Source organism: Salmo salar, chromosome 07 (genome assembly GCF_965601325.2).
Source record: "Salmo salar chromosome 07, fSalSal1, whole genome shotgun sequence".
NCBI classification, from domain to species: Eukaryota; Metazoa; Chordata; class Actinopteri; order Salmoniformes; family Salmonidae; genus Salmo; species Salmo salar.
This window is the reverse complement of record NC_138297.1, coordinates 39,953,962-39,971,533: the sequence shown is the minus strand read 5'-3', so window position 1 is coordinate 39,971,533 and position 17,572 is coordinate 39,953,962. Positions and strand designations below refer to the sequence as shown.

Sequence of the window (17,572 nt, the reverse complement as noted above, 5' to 3'; positions counted from 1 at the left end):
AGTTGCTACGTTGAAAGTCCGGACGGTCCACGTTGTCCCGGAATAAAGCAAAATAAACACAGCTCCTGCAGCATTGAAAACGTTTGTTAGCATCCTCCATTTGAGGCTACAGGCTATCTAAGCTAGCGAGGATTCCGTGTCTCTCCTCTTGACAGGGAATTCTCAACATGTCGGAGAGAGAATTACACAACTATCAAAAATGTCAGGCCAAGGTAAGCCTACACCAAACGCACAATTAGAATTTTTGTAAAATTCACAATGTGAAAAATGAATGTAAACTCATCTTATATAGAAATAGGATATCAAATATAATTATCAACCGCTGGGGTCACTTTAAGTTCAGGTCCATAATTTCAGAAAGTGAATTAAAATTCAATTAATAAAGTTATTTTACAAAAACGATTGAAACTAAATGTCACTTTTTCCATCATAGACTTGTATATCAATTCATATTTGATCTCCGTTCTATTTCTTACAAAATGTCTAATCTCATTTCCCCTCATACAATTGTGTGTTTACATCATTAAAGCAGCACCAACCCCTCCAAGCTGTTCTGTAATTGACTCAGTGTGGTAGTTGTGATTGCATAAGAAGATAACATGTGCAATGAACGCTCTAGAAAACACTCAATTGGGATTAGGACTTTTATTAATAACATGGAGGGAGGATTTGGGCGCTTCAGCCCCACAACTCTGTTATGGGACATCGAGAGAGAGAGGCTAGAGTGATGGTTGTGTTTAGGCTAGAAATAGTGTAGGGATTACATACTGTAAAACCATGGTATAAAACCATTTAGTTTCCACAAAACATACCTCCTGCTATTGTAACATGTCCAATGAGAAATTTGGGATCAGGATTTTATGTTGTCATAATACTGCGATACTGTGTCAAATAAAATGTATTACAATTTCGTAAGACGGTAATTGAATTACCTAAAACATGGTCTCAGCGGATTTACGTAACACAATTCATATGCACAGTGGTGATTGAAGTCTTTAAGTCTTGATCTGAATTTTCCACTTAATCTTGCATACTGCTGTATTACTTAACAATATAAGATAGTGTTTTGAGAGGATGACTTGGCATTTTATATGACTGGTTATACTGTATGATGCTTGTAATGCAAAGCAGTGTTTGCTTTGCTCATACAGTGCAATGACTAACGGCTCAGTGACATTTTAGTGGGGTCTATCTGTTTCATGTTTGTTAAGTGACCACTACCTAGTGGAGAACATTAAAAGAGAGGGAGAGAGTGAGAAGGAGAGAGAGAGAGAGAGAGAGAGAGAGAGAGAGAGAGAGAGGGTAGGAAGAGAGAGGTGGAGACCAGACTTCCGCCGAATCCAAAATCAAACACTCTTTTCCTAAACACTTTCTTGGCTTGAAAGGATCGGATGGATGTAAGCCATATCATTAATATTACAGCAGCTCCACCTAGCCCTCCATTCTCAGATCTAGGTTTACAGGACAGACAAGCGACAGAAGGAGGCTGGTTTTAGACTGGGCCAACACATTTCTTGGTCCACTTGACTGACTCAAACCAGGGCCACGTTCAGTAGACAAACATTGTCGAACGTTGCAGATAGATATGCCATGAATAGGGCTGATGTGATTCCTTATTCTATACTGAACAAAAATATAAACGCAACATGTAAAGTGTTTGTCCCATGTTATATAAGCTGAAATAAAAGATCCCAGAAATGTTCCATATGCACAAAAAGCTTATTTCTCCCAAATGTTATGCACAAATTTGTTACATCCCTGTTACTGAGTATTTATCCTTTGCCAAGATAATCTATCCACCTGACAGGTGTGGCAAATCAAGAAGCTGATTAAACAGCATGATCATTGCACAGGTACATCTTGTTGTCACGTCCTGACCAGTATAGGGGTTATTTGGTATTGTAGTTTGATCAGGATGTGGCAGGGGGTGTTTGTTTTATGTGGTTCAGGGTGTGTTTTGTGTATGTGTTTAGGTAGAGGGGTATTTGATTTATTAGTCCGGGGTTTGTTAGTCATTGTTCTATGTTAGTATATTTTCTATGTTCTATCTAGTCTTTTGTATTTCTATGTTTAGTTAATTGGGGTTGGACCTTCAATTGGAGGCAGCTGGTTATTGTTGCCTCTGATTGAGGGTCCTATAATTAGGAGTTTATTTTTCATGGGTTTTTGTGGGAGATTGTTCTTGTTTAGCTGTTTGCCTGATGAGACTGTCAAGTTCGTTTCGTTTTGTTTATGTGTTTTTCCTTCTTCACCTAATAAAAAGAAGATGAGTGTACATTTTCCCGCTGCGTCTTGGTCTCTACCCTACGACACCCGTGACACTTGTGCTGGGGACAATAAAAGGCCATTCTAAAATGTGCAGTTTTGTCACACAACACAATGTTACAGATGTCTCAAGTTTTAAGGGAGCGTGTAATTGGCATGCTGACTGCAGGAATGTTCACAAGAACTGTTGCCAGAGAATTTTATGTTAATTTCTCCACCATAAGCCACCTCCAAAAGCATTTTAGAGAATTTGTCAGTATGTCCAACTGGCCTTACAACCGCAGACCACGTGTAACCACGCCAGCCCAGGACCTCCACATCTGGATTCTTCATCTGCAGGATCGTCTGAGACCAGCCACCCGGACAGCTGATGAAATTGAGGAGTATTTCTGTCTGTAATAAAGCCCTTTTGTGGGAAAACAAATGAAAAACTGGGCTGAGCCTGGCTCCCCAGTGGGTAGGCCTACGCCCTCCCAGGCCCACCAAAGGCTGCGTCCCTGCCCAGTCATGTGAAATCCATAGATTAGGGCCTAATTTATTTATTTCAATAGACTGATTTCCTTATATGATCTGGAACGCAGTAAAATTGTTAAAATTCTTGCATGTTGCGTTTATATCTTTGTTCAGTATACATGTCAGAGAGGCATGTTAGTAATATGCTATGTAGAACAATCTGAACGTTCCAAAACATTGCATCCTGCTGAACGTGCCTCAGTGTAAGTCTATAGGCCTACTGAAGGGGTGTACACTATATATACAAAAGTATGTGGACACCCCTTTCAAATTAGTGAATTCAGCTTTTTCAGCCACACTCGTTGCTGACAGGTGTATGAAATCAAGCACACAGCGAATTAATCGCCATAGACAAACATTGGCAGTAGAAGGGCCTTACTGAAGAGCTCAGTGACTTTCAACGTGGCACTGTCATAAGATGCCACCTTTCTAACAAGTCAGTTCGTCAAATTTCTGCCCTGCTACAGCTGCCCCGGTCAACTGTGAGTGCTGTTACTGTGAAGGGAAAATGTCTAGGAGCAACAACGGCTAGGCCGCATAGTGGTAGGCCACAGAAGCTCACAGAATGTGATTGCCGATTGTCAGCACAAGAACTGTTCGTTGGGAGCTTCATGAAATGGTGTCGATGGCCGAGCCGCCGGCCACAAGCCAAAGATCACCACGCGTAATGCCAAGCATCGGCTGGAGTGGTGTATAGCTCACCACCATTGGACTCTGGAGCAGTGGAAATGCGTTCTCTGCACTTCACCATCTGGCAATCCAACGGACGAATCTGGGTTTGGCAGATGCCAGGAGAATGCTACCTGCCCCAATGCGTAGTGCCAACTGTAGTTTGGTGATGATGAATAATGATCTGGGGCTCTTTTTCATGGTTTGGGCTAGGCCCCTTAGTTCCAGTGAAGAGAAATGTTAACGTTACAGCATACGATTACATTCTAGACGATTCTGTGCTTCCAACTTTGTGGCAACAGTTTGGAAAAGGCCCTTTCCTGTTTCAGCATGATAATGCCCCCCATGCACAAAGCAAGGTCAATACAGAAATTGTTTGTTGAGATCGGTGTGGAAGAACTTGATTGGCCTGCACAGAGCCTGACCTCAACCCAATCGAACACCTTTGAGATTAATTGGAACGCCCACTGCAAGCCAGGCCTAATCGCTCAACATCAGTGTCCGACCTATCTAATGCTCTTGTGGCTGAATGGAAGCAAGTCCCTACAGCAATGTTACAACATCTAGTGAAAAGCCTTCCCAGAAGAGTGGAGGCTGTTATAGCAGCAAAGGGGGGACCAACTCCATATTAATGCTCATGATTTTGGAATGAGATGTTTGACGAGCAGGTGTCCACATACTTTTGGTCATATAGTGTACTTTTGGCCATGTATTGTGTCAACAGTCTCATCACTGAGTCACAGACCTTGTCTCACAACAGACTGACAACAGACAGACACAGGGTTCTATGATTGCATCCCAGTGTTTAATCTCATCATTAGGTTTCACGGGGGGCAGAGTTCACTTTATTCAGACAGCCAATCCAGTGAGATGTAGTGTAAGGGTCAGGGGTCATTCCCTGACCAGGATGGAACAACAGCAGTATCAGACTATCAGCTGCTGGAGAGTATGGAGGAGACCATTGTATGGTGTCAAATGCATGTTGACTAGTCTAAAATAGTTTTTGCGACAACTGCATAACAGGACAAACGGACTATACAGTCGTGGCCAAAAGTTTTGAGAATGACACAAATATTAACTTTCACAAACTCTGCTGCTTCAGTTTGTATGATGGCAATTTGCATATACTCCAGAATGTTGTGAAGATTGATCAGATGAATTCCCTCTTTGCCACGTAAAGGAACTGAATACCCAGAAAACATTTCCACTGCATTTCAGCCCTGCCACAAAAGGACCAGCTGACATCATGTCAGTGATTCTCTCATTAACACAGGTATGAGTGTTGACGAGGAGAAGGCTGGAGATCACTCTGTCATGCTGATTGAGTTCGAATAACAGACTGGAAGCTTCAAAAGGAGGGTGGTGCTTGGAATCATTGTTCTTCCTCTGTCAACCATTGTTACCTGCAAGGAAACACGTGCCGTCCTCATTGCTTTGCACAAAAAGGGCTTCACAGGCAAGGATATTGCTGCCAGTAAGATTGCACCTAAATCAACCTTTTATCGGATCATCAAGAACTTCAAGGAGAGCGGTTCAATTGTTGTGAAGAAGGCTTCAGGGTGCCCAAGAAAGTCCAGCAAGCGCCAGGACTGTCTCCTAAAGTTGATTCCGCGTGCGGGATCAGGGCACCACCAGTACAGAGCTTGCTCAGGAATGGCAGCAGGCAGGTGTGAGTGCATCTGCACGCACAGTGAGGCGAAGACTTTTGGAGGATGGCCTGGTGTCAAGAAGGGCAGCAAAGAAGCCACTTCTCTCCAGGAAAAACATCAGGGACAGACTGATATTCTGCAAAAGGTACAGGGAGGACTGGGGGCTAGGGTAAAGTCATTTTCTCTGATGAATCCCCTTTCCGATTGTTTGGGGCATCCGGAAAAAAGCTTGTCCGGAGAATACAAGGTGAGCGCTACCATCAGTCCTGTGTCATGCCAACAGTAAAGCATCCTGAGACCATTCATGGGTGAGGTTGCTTCTCAGCCAAGGGAGTGGGCTCACTCACAATTTTGCCTAAGAACACAGCCATGAATAAAGAATGTTACCAACACATCCTCTGAGAGCAACTTCTCCCAACCATCCAGGAACAGTTTGGTGACGAACAATGCCTTTTCCAGCATGATGGCACACCTTGCCATAAGGCAAAAGTGATAACTAAGTGGCTCAGGGAACAAAACATCGATATTTTGGGTCCATGGCCAGGAAACTCCCCAGACCTAAATCCCATTGAGAACTTGTGGTCAATCCTCAAGAGGCGGGTGGACAAACAAAAACCCACAAATTCTGACAAACTCCAAGCATTGATTATGCAAGAATGGGCTGCCATCAGTCAGGATGTGGCCCAGAAGTTAATTGACAATATGCCAGGGCGGATGCAGAGGTCTTGAAAAAGAAGGGTCAACACTGCAAATATTGACTCTTTGCATCAACTTCATGTAATTGTCAATAAAAGCCTTTGACACTTATGAAATGCTTGTAATTATACTTCAGTATTCCATAGTAACATCTGACAAAAATATCTAAATTCACTGAAGCAGCAAACTTTGTGGAAATTAATATTTGTGTCATTCTCAAAACATTTGGCCATGACTGTACATTGTTTTGGAGCTCATTTCTGTAGATGATGGAAGTTTAGATTTCTACCTTGCTCATCTGAGTGGAAACATGCAAAGGTTTGTATTTCAAAAACACTTGGCAACTGTTTGGTTATTTCATTAAAACATTGTTTCATTGCTGTTTTATATATAAATGTTTATATGTGCAAATGTCAATTCGTTCAATGTATGTATTATTTATTTATCAACTGTATTACATGAAAGAACTGTCCTAATAATATATGAAATCAACTGTGCACATGCAATACTGTTGGTAGGCCTACATTGTTATAATATTGTCATCCAACAGAGGATGCTGATGGGCATTATGAAGGCAGACGAATACAGAGTGGGCGGTACAATAACAGAAACCGAAGGCTTGTTGATAACTTTGAAACTCCATAAACGGCCCCTTTAAGAAAGGAAGTCTGCTGACATTGACGGAATTCCCTGGTCTGGTTTGGAAGAGCTATGGAATTAAGAGAGAGAGTGACTGGTTTCAAACGGTACTGACGGAAATCGCGTATACTATTATCTCTCCGGGGGAACTGGCATTTCTGCAAAACTAATCAAGGCTGCAGCGGGATGTAAATCGTTTCTTTGGTTTACAAAAGAGCGGATTGCGATGGCGGGGCTGAGGCTCAATGAACAGCTTGTGGCTTGGCGGATCTGAACAGTTTGGAGCAGGTGGACGCTACTGGATACATTCAAAGGCAATTCTCAGTGTTAATGAAACTTTGCTACGATTTACGGGCTGGGTAAGAAGAAACGTATTTTTTTTTAAATATAAATGATATCATGTAAAGTAGCCTAGCTCAAGTCTTTGCGTGTGGTGTTTATGTAAACGTCTGTCTTTTAGTTGGGTAATTAATGTATTTAATAGAGCGCAAGGGCTACTGTACGTAGCCTGTCATTTACGAAGATTACAATTTTAATTGAGAAATAGGAACGATAAGTAAATTCAAGTTTTACAAATGAACGTTGCATCGCCATAGTTTCAATAATGAAGCGAAGACGAACATAACGGACTTGTTACGTTGTTACAACGGGCCAACACCTACTGTTGCTCACGCGCATTGTTACAAATCGTCGTGGGTACGGTGAAGCCATACAACACTGGTCCTTCGTAATCCGTCAATTATCACCGTGTTTTAGGCTCATCTTATCAGCTGTTTTATTTTTTGTTTGCTGCGAAGAATGACAGCTCGCAGTGCCTTAGCCTTTGATCATAACTCAGTTCCATTACGTTACAGAAGACGCCTTCGTCCAATTACTTGTGTAAGGGGAAGGTTTGTTAAGAACCCCGACGCTCTGTCTGAACATTAACACGCATCGCTTGTGGTACGGTTTTGGAAGGACCTTATCTTTCATATCAGAAAAAAATAATTTTAATTAACAATGTTCAATTGATACACACATTTTATAAGGTTGGGGTTAGTGTTCCCACATGGCCATATCTCCATGTTACAGTGTGTGTTTACACAAGACATGGACCACCTGTGCTAATTAGCTATCTAGCATGCGCCGAACACCTGTGTGTAACAGAAGACCGCCAGAAACATGTTGTCACTGAAAAATACTGTTGGCTGCAACTGAGAAATCAATAAAGCCTTGTACACAATGAAGGCCTTAATGCCCATATCAGTTTTGTTTTTCAAATCCGTTTTGTAACACTGACTGTCCATAGACAAGTGACTTAATTGGATTTTGTGTGTGTGTGTGTGTGTGTGTGTGTGTGTGTGTGTTCAGACAGCAGTCATTTGCTAACATGGCTACGCTAGTTGTCATAATAATGGCAAGCGTGTGTACAGTGGTGTAGGCTGATTGGTGTTGGTGCTCAGGCTTCCTATCACTCAGCAGTTATGTAGTGAGCTAAGGTGAAAACAATGCCTGCCATGGATGTTTCCCAGTAAGAACACGTTTAAAGCCTCAAAGGATAAGATCATCCAACTTTCAAAACAAGTCAATTTTGGCTAGTCAAGGCAGTCAACTTAGTTAGAAAGCTATACAGCTACCTAGCTTGTTATCACATTCATTAATTTGTTTGGAAACCATTAACAAGCTAATTAGCTACCACATGTTCTTGCCACTGTTGATAGAGTAGGTAGTAAGCAACAAGAAATGCCAAATAAGTCTAAACCACAAGGGTATAAAAAAATCTGATTTGGCCATTCAGACAAAAGTCCCATGGCCAGGAAAGAAGCACAAATAGCTTTCTGGTGTCCTCAGATAAACTATAGCAATATTATGTTGTATTTTCTAAATAATAATAATAATTGCTGAAATCAGGCTTTTTCCCCAAAATGTGTAATAAAAATGACCAAACACTCAACTCCTTTACTTAAACATTTAGCCTAAAATTGACATTAATTCAGAATTCAGTCTCTGAATGAACAATCACATGTAGACTACAGGTTCAGTGGGTCTGCAACTTGGAATGACATTGACAGGGGGTTTGGTGTATTTCATGTGAAACAAAACCTGTGAGATGACTGTGCCTAAAATAAATGTGATGCCTACAGGTGGGTGTGAGAGGTGTAAAGCACTTGCCAATGGGGGTTTCAGGAGAGGGTTCCGGGTGGGAGTTTTTAGTTTGTATTATTCTCGGAAATATCTGTCCATTTATCTCTCACCCTAAACCTAACAATGTCTGATTAATGTCTTTGTTGAATTCAACAATGTCCTATTTTCTATGCAAGTGTGGGGCCTTCCATCACTACTAAACGATGCCATTGACTATCCAGTTCCTAGAATGCTGTTCTTTTCTCAGAAAGTGCTCAATCAAACACACTAGGCATTGAGGGGAGCGGAGCCAAGTCAAGTCTCTGTGGCCCCTTCTCTTTTATTCAGAAGATTCACATCAGAGGTGGTAATCTCATTGAAGTGAGACACGACAGCACTCATGGCTGCCATTGCAATGGCTCTCATAGGAGTATAGACTGATGTGCAGTCACGAGTACTGTGTGTCAATTCACCTGAATATTTGAGGTGTGGGTGAGTCTTGAGTCGGTGTAGTTTAACTTTGTATATGTTTGACTGTGTATATAATTAAGCAGTACTTAAGATCTCTCTAGGTATATCCCATTGAAGAAAAACTCACTCTTCTCTGAACAACATTACAGCTTTACCCTATGGTACCCTCTCACCTCACCTTGCTCCTGCAACTCTCTAGGTGTTTCACTAAGCTATGCTGATGGTGGTGAGCTATGGGGTCATTATCTGACTAGAGAATGTTACCTAAGGACTGATCTAATGTCAGAGGTAAATCAACCTCCTAAATGGGCATGGTTAGGATTAGGGCAAGGGTAATCTTATTCTAGATCTGTTGTTAGGGGTAATTTCTACCTTGAGCATCATTAGCAGGGACTTAGTGACACACTGACCATGGAGGTGAGCAGAGGACTTCTAGAGATGCACACGAGGACACAACAAGCTTAGATGATGCCCACCTTGAGAGCCGGATCAGAATCCCCTGGCCAGAAAATGGCCTGAACAGTCCTATATAAAGCCCTGTGCCTCAATGTGTGTCATCCCTGTTGATCTGCTCTAATGGTGTCACCTGTTGGTCTGCTCAGATGCCCACCATTTTACATTAGAGTGAAGGATCCCTTGGGGCAGGATCCCTTGAGCGAGTGAGCTATCGTGTCACAGACCAAGTTTGCACTAGCCCCTTTCCACCCCCCTCAATACAGCCCAGGAGGTGTGTGTGCGGGGCCGGCTCCAGGCATAAGCGGTCTCTACGTTATTTACCGTTCATTTCTATTGGGCACAACATAATCCGAACCAAAACAAACTGCAAATGCATCCAAGTTTGTAGAGTCACACGCTTGATGTAATCATTGCGTGCCAGGAATATGGGACAAAATACCTAACTTTTGACAAAATGTAATCCACTAAGTGAAGTTGTCCAAATATGTATGATACCTTCAAATGGGGGGGCTAGATACAGAGTGAGAAAGTTGGAGGCATAAAAATGCTAACTTCTCCTGTTATTGGTAATGGTGAGAGATTAGCATGTTTTGATATTATGACCCCTTCAAATGGGGGGACTAGATGCATAAAGTGCTTTTATTTCTAAATGGTAGAACAGATATGTATGAAAATACCCTAAAATAAAATGTGACATTCTTTGCTGTTGCCTCATATGAAACATTTGATCTCAAATTCAAAATACTGGAGTAGGCTATAGAGCCAATTTAGCTTCACTGCCTAAATAAATATGCAGGGGAGTGTAGATCTAAGTCAAGGATTCACATTAATCAAGTCGTTAAGTCATATATGTTTGGTGACAGTGTTTTGAAGTGAGAGGGTGATCGCCTCTTGTCTCCATCTCGCTCCACGCCTCGTTGTGATAATTTCCTAAGCAGTAAGAGATGTGGCCCTGGATGATGGCTGATGACTCACACTGATGAGCCTTCGATGGCTCTACCGCTAGATCTATATGGCTGTGTTCCAAATGGCACCCTATTCCCTTCATAGCTCACTACTTTTGAGCAGGGCCTATAGAGCTCTGGTCAAAAGTAAGTGCACTATATAGGGCACCATTTGGGACGTAGTCTCTGTCAGTAGGCTGTCTGAGTCATGGACAGAGACGACAAACACAATGATGAAAGGTGGTAGTCTTTTTAACTGGATACTGGGGCAGAGATGACATCTTAAATGGAGTGATCTGCTACATTATTAGGATGCTGTGGCTCCTGGCTGGCCTATATGTTAGTGTGTCTGTATGGTGTTTATTTATGTATCTTATTTTAAAAAAAAAAGGCTTGTATTGGCCACACTCAACAATTGTCTTAACTTGTGCATCTGTGTTCCGTAGTGTTTAGGTACTTATTTACAAAAAACAACTTCTGATGCAAAGAAATTTGTCCCACCCTTTCATTTTCACTGCTTTTCAAAGGGGAACCTTTGACCCTTCTCTGTTTTGTCTTCTCAGGATTGCTGTACACCATGCTAAGGTAAAGCCGCCGACGAGAGGGGTGTTGAACATGCTAAAGCGGCTGGACAAAATCAGGTTCAGAGGTCAGAAGCGAGACGACTTCCTGGATCTTGCAGAGTCCCCCAACGGATCCGACAATGAATGTAGCGATGACATCCTGCTGAGGACGAAGCCTTCACTCAAGACACAAGACACGGAAGAACTAGGAGACCCTGTAAGTATTCATTCTACTTAGCTGTGACTAAGTAGAATGACTCAAATGAGAGACCATGAGCAGGGACAGAAGTTTTTCCTTTCAACAGGACCCGACCAGGAAAAACTCTGGGCCATAGTTATAGGCCGTATCAGGTGGTCTGGAGAAACTCTACGTCAGTGTTTGCTAACGGGTTTTGAAATATTGTGTGGATGAAGTTCTGGCTGAATCAACAGAAAACAATACCATTTTTTTTTTTTTTTTTGTTATAATTCTTGTGCAATTTAGATCTATAGGCTACATTAGGGTTTTTTTTCTTCCTGCATAATGTTTACGCTATGGAATTAGTGTGTAAGCCTAAGATTTAGGGCCTAACTTTAAGCGTGACATAGCCTACACACCAATTGCCAAGCTCTTGGGAATGGGCAGAAAAAGTTAACTTCGATCCACTGAGGCAAAATGGACAATGTCTGTGTTTTTTTTTTTTTTTTAATTCAATAGAGAGAAGCTGCAAAATGGAGAGTTAAAAATAAAGAGAAGTGAGGGCCAGAAATGTAATGTTTGGTAAAGATTTGATGACGTGGTAATAGAGAATGTTGTGTGATGATCTGTTAGACGCTATACAAAAGGACTTCAAATAGGCCTATGGCATGTCAAGGGAATGGTAGCCTACTGTTCAGATGGGTTAAATGTAAACTGAAATCTGGACACAGACTACACAGTGCATTCGGAAAGTATTCAGACCCCTTGACTTCTTCCACATTTTGTTACAGCCTTATTCTAAAATTGATTAGATTGTGTAGATTGAGGGGAAAAAAACACAAATCCTCATAATGACAAAGCAAAAACAGGTTTGTAGAAATGTTTGCTAATTACAAAAAATTATGAAATATGACATTTACATACAGTGGTTCGTCCTTTAAAAGTTGCAGCGTATTGCAGCACAGCTTGCGTGGTGCCGCAGAATTCTATGGCCCGTTATTTAAGTGGCAACCACTAGTAACATTAATGCTAGTCCCCATGCTTGTCTCAGATAAACGCAAAACGGTGCTAAAATAGTTGTAGGCTATTGCTTCAAATCCTATTGCTTCGAACTTCAATATGCTCTTTAAATAAGACCTACACCACTTTTAACAGCACGTTACTCAACACTAGTGAGACTCATGTGCCTACGGTAGGCCTACAGTATATCGAAAAATATGACGTGACACTCTGCCGATAATTACATATAGAGGATTGGAGGATTCTAAATTAAAACCAAAAGCCGCCTCAAGGGTCTCTCGGTGGCGGCCGGCACGGGTATCTGTAGCAACTCATTTTGCATTGCGATGCGTGACTTAGACTGCTGCGTCACTGAGGAGGCCCCATCCAAAGTATCAAAATACAGAGAGGTGTTGGTAAAGGTATATTGTCCTGCTAATAGCCCACAATGGGCTGTTATAATACTGTACATGGTGTCCAGGTCAGGATAACCAAAGCATTTCTTTATTAAAGACTATCAGAAAGAATGTTGGTACTTATTTATTTTGATCCAAAGCCATGAATGAGTGAGTCACTCAGCTTTATGTAGGTGCCGCTACATGACTCTGCCATCAACTTAATAATATCTAACGATATTTTGGAGGTTATTTAAAAAAACAAAAAACGAAAGTGAGCGATTTGTAAAGTGAATAAAGACTAAAATAATATTTGTATTGGCCAAAACATTTATTTCTGTTTTAAGAGGGAGAGAAAAACTGGGCCAATTGTGCACCGCCCTATTGGACTCAGAAGTCGGATGTGATGCATAATACTTTTTGTTTTATTATTTGTTTTGTCTTTTCTGGTGGATTAAACTGAAATTGCAACCAATCACGGCCGGTTGGGATACAGCCAACCTAACTAAGAAATACATTTGACGATAGAATTCTCCCCCTACCCCCCTAGGCAAGTCTATTGTCCAGCTACCTGCTAATAACCATAACGGTGCTGTACAACGTGACCATGTGTGTTAGAAATAGTATTTTCCAGTAAGCAACAATTTGTTTACCTTTATTAGGCAACTTTGTTCCAATATTTCTGTAATTCAGTAATATTTATTCCCATAGTAATTAGTTATGGATCCGTAACTAAATAAACTTCGGCATTTTGAAAGAGTATTTTTATCATTATTTTATTTACGAAAGCATAAAAATGCCATTATTAGTTACGTTGTCTTAGTTTGAACGTGCAGACTGGCACTAAGAACAGCGGGAATGTTTCCCTAGTCGGCGCCATTATTAGTGCAATGCCCCTTAAAGTGTTGCCCTGTGCTACCCAGTGTGGTGGGTGTCCACATCCCTCTTCCTCCTCCCTTCCCCATGGGCTAGGTCTGTCTTCTGTGCGCGGCTCTGCGGCCCATCCCGTGCCCCCTGCCCTCGTGCCTTGAACCTCGTTCGCTTTCAGTGGATACAGCTGGAGAACTGCAAGGCAATCCCATTGTGAGCCTCTCGGGAGCCATGACCAATATATATTGTCCTGCTAATACCAGGGTTAATAATATATCTGTGAGAATATCCAAGGGGCTTTTATATAATTCTAAATTAATAATAATCACTTTGTTTAAATAAAAGAGAGAAGTTTTCAAATAAAGTAAAATGACTGAGGAAAAAGGCCATTCTTGAACATGGAGTGAGACATTGTTACTAATTTGTAAATAAAGCCAGTTTTGTTATTTATGATTATTTATTTCTACAGTCATCTCATGGGCCTCCCAGTAGAGGCCGGCATGGGTATTGAACCAGCATCTGTAACAACACAGCTGATACTGCTATGCAGTGTCTTAGACCGTTGTGCCACTCAGTCGCTGTTCAACGTGACCGGTCGGGAGTGGGCTACACTACTACAGTAAGAGTAAAATAATAAAAACCTTAGTGTAACAGTTTTAGTAAGTTTTACTGAAAGTGTGCACAATTGTCAGTTTCTATTTAGATTTATGTTGCACGTTCATTGTCAGTTAAAGACACAGTAGGCCCCAAAAGCATAATCAGTGCTCTAACTCACCCTTGCGCTGGTCTGAAGCAATGAAATGGTGACACAGGGTACCGTACTAAACCACAAATTACCTCGAAGTACCGCAGCATAATCACACTTTTTTTTTTTTTTTTGTGGAGCAACCACAAAATATTCAAACCCTTTAATCAGTGCTTTGTTGAAGCATCTTTGGCAGAGATTACAGCCTCCAGTCTTCTTGGGTATGATGCTACAAGCATGGCACACCTGTATTTGGGTAGTTTCTTCCATTCCTCTCAGGCTCTGTCAGATTGGATGTGGAGCGTCGCTGCACAGCTATTTTCAGGTCTCTCCAGAGATGTCGATCGGCTTCAAGTCTGGGCTCTGGCTGGGCCAATCAAGGACATTCAGAGACTCGTCCCGAAGTCACTCCTGTGTTGGCTTGGTGCTTAGGGTTGTTGTCCTGTTGGAAGGTGAACCTTCACCCCAGTCTGAGGTTCTAACCTGCTCCAGAGCGCTTTTCATCAAGGATCTCTCTGTACTTTGGTCCGTTCAGCTTTCCCTCGATCCTGATTAGTCTCCCAGTCCCTGCTGCTGAAAAACATCCCCACATCATGACGCTGCCACCACCATGCTTCACTATAGGGATAGTGCTAGGTTTCTTCCAAACGTGACGCTTGGCATTCAGGCCAAAGAGTTCAATCTCGGTTTCATCAGACCAGAGAATCTTGTTTCTCATGTGCCTTTTTATTGAGGAGTGTATTCCTTCTGGCCACTACCATAAAGGCCTGATTGGTGTAGTGCTGCAGAGATGGTTGTCCTTCTGGAATGTTCTCCCCATCTCAACAGAGGAGCTCTGTCAAAGTGACCATCGGGTTCTTGGTCTCCTCCCTGACCAAGGGCCTTCTCTCCCGATTGCTCAGTTTGGCCGGGCGGCCATTTGAAGAATCTCAAATATATTTGTTTTGTTTTAAATAGCCACCCTTTGCCTTGACAGCTTTGCACACTCTTGGCATTCTCTCAACCAGCTTCACCTGGAATGCTTTTCCAACACTCTTGAAGGAGTTCCCACATGCTGAGCACTTGTTGGCTGCTTTTCCTTCACTCTGCAGTCCAACTCATTTCAATTGGGTTGCGGTCGGGTGATTGTGGAGGCCAGGTCAACTGATGCAGCACTCTCCTTCTTGGTCAAATAGCCATTACAGACTGCAGGTGTGTTGGGTCATTGTCCCGTTGAAAAACAAATGATACTCCCACTAAGCACAAACCAGATAGCATGGAGTATCGCTGCAGAATGCTGTGGTAGCCATGCTGGTGTGCCTTGAATTCTAAATAAAATTCCAGACCGTGTCACCAGCAAAGAACCCCCACACCATAACACCACCTCCTCCATGCTTTACGGTGAGATATATAAATGTGGAGATCATCTGTTCACCCACACAGCGTTTCATAAAGACACAGCGGTTGGAATCAAAAATCTCCAATTTGGACAAATTTCCACCAGTCTAATGTCCATTGCTCGTGTTTCTTGGCCCAAGCAAGTTTCGTCTTATTGGTGTCAGTTTAGTAGTGGTTTCTTTGCAGCAATTCGACCATGAAGGCCTGACTCGCACAGTCTCCTCTGAACAGTGGATGTTGCGATGTCTGTTACTTGAACTCTGAAGCATTTATTGGGGCTGCAATTTCTGAGGCTGGCAACTCTAACTTGTCCTCTGCAGCAAAGATAACTCTGGGTCTTCCTTTCCTGTGGCGGTCCTCACGAGAGCAAGTTTTATCATAGCGCTTGATGGGTTTTGCGACTGCACTTGAAGAAACGTTCAAAAGTTCTTAATGTTCAATGTTGACTTACCTTCATGTCTTAAAGTAATGATGGACTGTCGTTTCTCTTTGCTTATTTGAGCTGTTCTTGCCATAATATGGACTTGGTCTTTTACCAAATAGGGCAGTCTTCTGTATATCACCCTACCTTGTCACAACACAACTTATTGGCTTAAATGCATTAAGAAGGAAAAATTCCACAAAATAACTTTTAAGAAGGCACACCTGTTAATTGAAATTAATTCCAGGTGACTACCGCATGAAGCTGGTTGAGAGAATGCCAAGAGTATGCAAAGCTTTTTTTTTTTTTAAACACTTTTGGTTACTACATGTTTCCATATGTGGTATTTCATAGTTTTGATGTCTTCCCTATTATTCTACAATGTAGAAAATTGTAAAAATAAAGGGTTTTCTAAAAATTCTGACCGGTAGTGTTTAAATTTTTTTTATAGACTTTCAAAAATGTGTAAACCGGTTTAAAAAAATACTCTAGGCAGAGTTTCAAAGAGAGCCATATCGCACTGGCAAAGAAAAAGATTAAGATGGGCAAAAGAACACACACTGGACAGGAACTCTGCCTAGAAGGCCAGTATCCCGGGGTTACCTCTTCACTGTTGACGTTGAGACTGGTGTTTTGAGGGTGCTATTTAATTAATCTGCCAGTTGAGGACTTGTGAGGCGTCTATTTCTGAAACTAGACACTCATGTACTTGTTCTCTTGCTCAGTTGTGCACCGGGGCCTCCCACTCCTTTTTCTATTCTGGTTATAGCCAGTTTGCTCTGTTCTGTGAAGGGAGTAGTACACAGCGTTGGTCAAGATTTTCAGTTTCTTGGCAATTTCTCGTATGGAATAGCCTTAATTTCCCAGAACAAGAATGACTGACGTTTTTCAGAAGAAAGGCCTTTGTTTCTGGCCATTTTGAGCCTGTAATCGAACCCACAAATTCTGATGCTCCAGATACTGAACTAGTCTAAAGAAGGCCAGTTTTATTGCTTCTTTAAGCAGAACAACAGTTTCCAGCTGTGCTAACATAATTGCAAAAGGGTTTTCTAATGATCAATTAGCCTTTTTTTTAAAATGATAAACTTGGATTAGCTAACACAACGTGCCATTGGAACACAAGAGTGACGGTTGCTGATAATGGGACTCTGTACGCCTACGTAGATATTCCCCCCAAAAATCTGCCGTTTCCAGCTACAGAAGTAATTTACAACATTAACAATGTCTACACTGTATTTCTGATCAATTTGATGTTATTTTAATGGATAAAAAAATAGCTTTTCTTTCAAAAATAAGGGACATTTCTAAGTGACCCCAAAATTTGGAACGGTAGTGTAAATTGGGCGCAAAATCATTCCACCGTCTGACTGTAGCCGACAGAACATCTTCAATTGTTTTTCAACTGAAATGTTCCGCTTGTCCTCCGTTTGATGTTTCCCCGAAAAGCTCCTACTGGTGTGTGTGTGTGTGTGTGTTCTCTCACATCTAGCCTACTTTGCAGACAGAAGTTTGATCTTAGCTTAACATCTCCATCACTTCCTGGGGAAAGCAAAGAGAGCGTTTTAATATTGCTACAGACGTGTGTGTGTGTGACCGGTTCCAATGAAGTTGATTACTTA

General features: G+C 41.8%; 1 protein-coding gene across 2 annotated transcripts in view; it reads left to right on the top strand.

Annotated features, from left to right (window-relative positions):
• LOC106609111 (GRAM domain-containing protein 4) overlaps window positions 1-17,572 on the top strand; it is a 75,750-nt gene continuing 58,178 nt past the window's right edge. Inside the window, exons 1-2 of one of the 2 annotated variants that reach the window (XM_082977599.1) lie at window positions 1-212; window positions 10,969-11,185. In XM_082977599.1, coding sequence (XP_082833725.1) covers window positions 11,021-11,185 — 165 coding nt within the window. In that variant the 5' untranslated portion in view covers window positions 1-212; window positions 10,969-11,020. Of the gene's footprint in view, window positions 213-6,438; window positions 6,791-10,968; window positions 11,186-17,572 lie in introns of those variants that run through there. The other variant, XM_014207533.3, reaches the window with a different exon arrangement.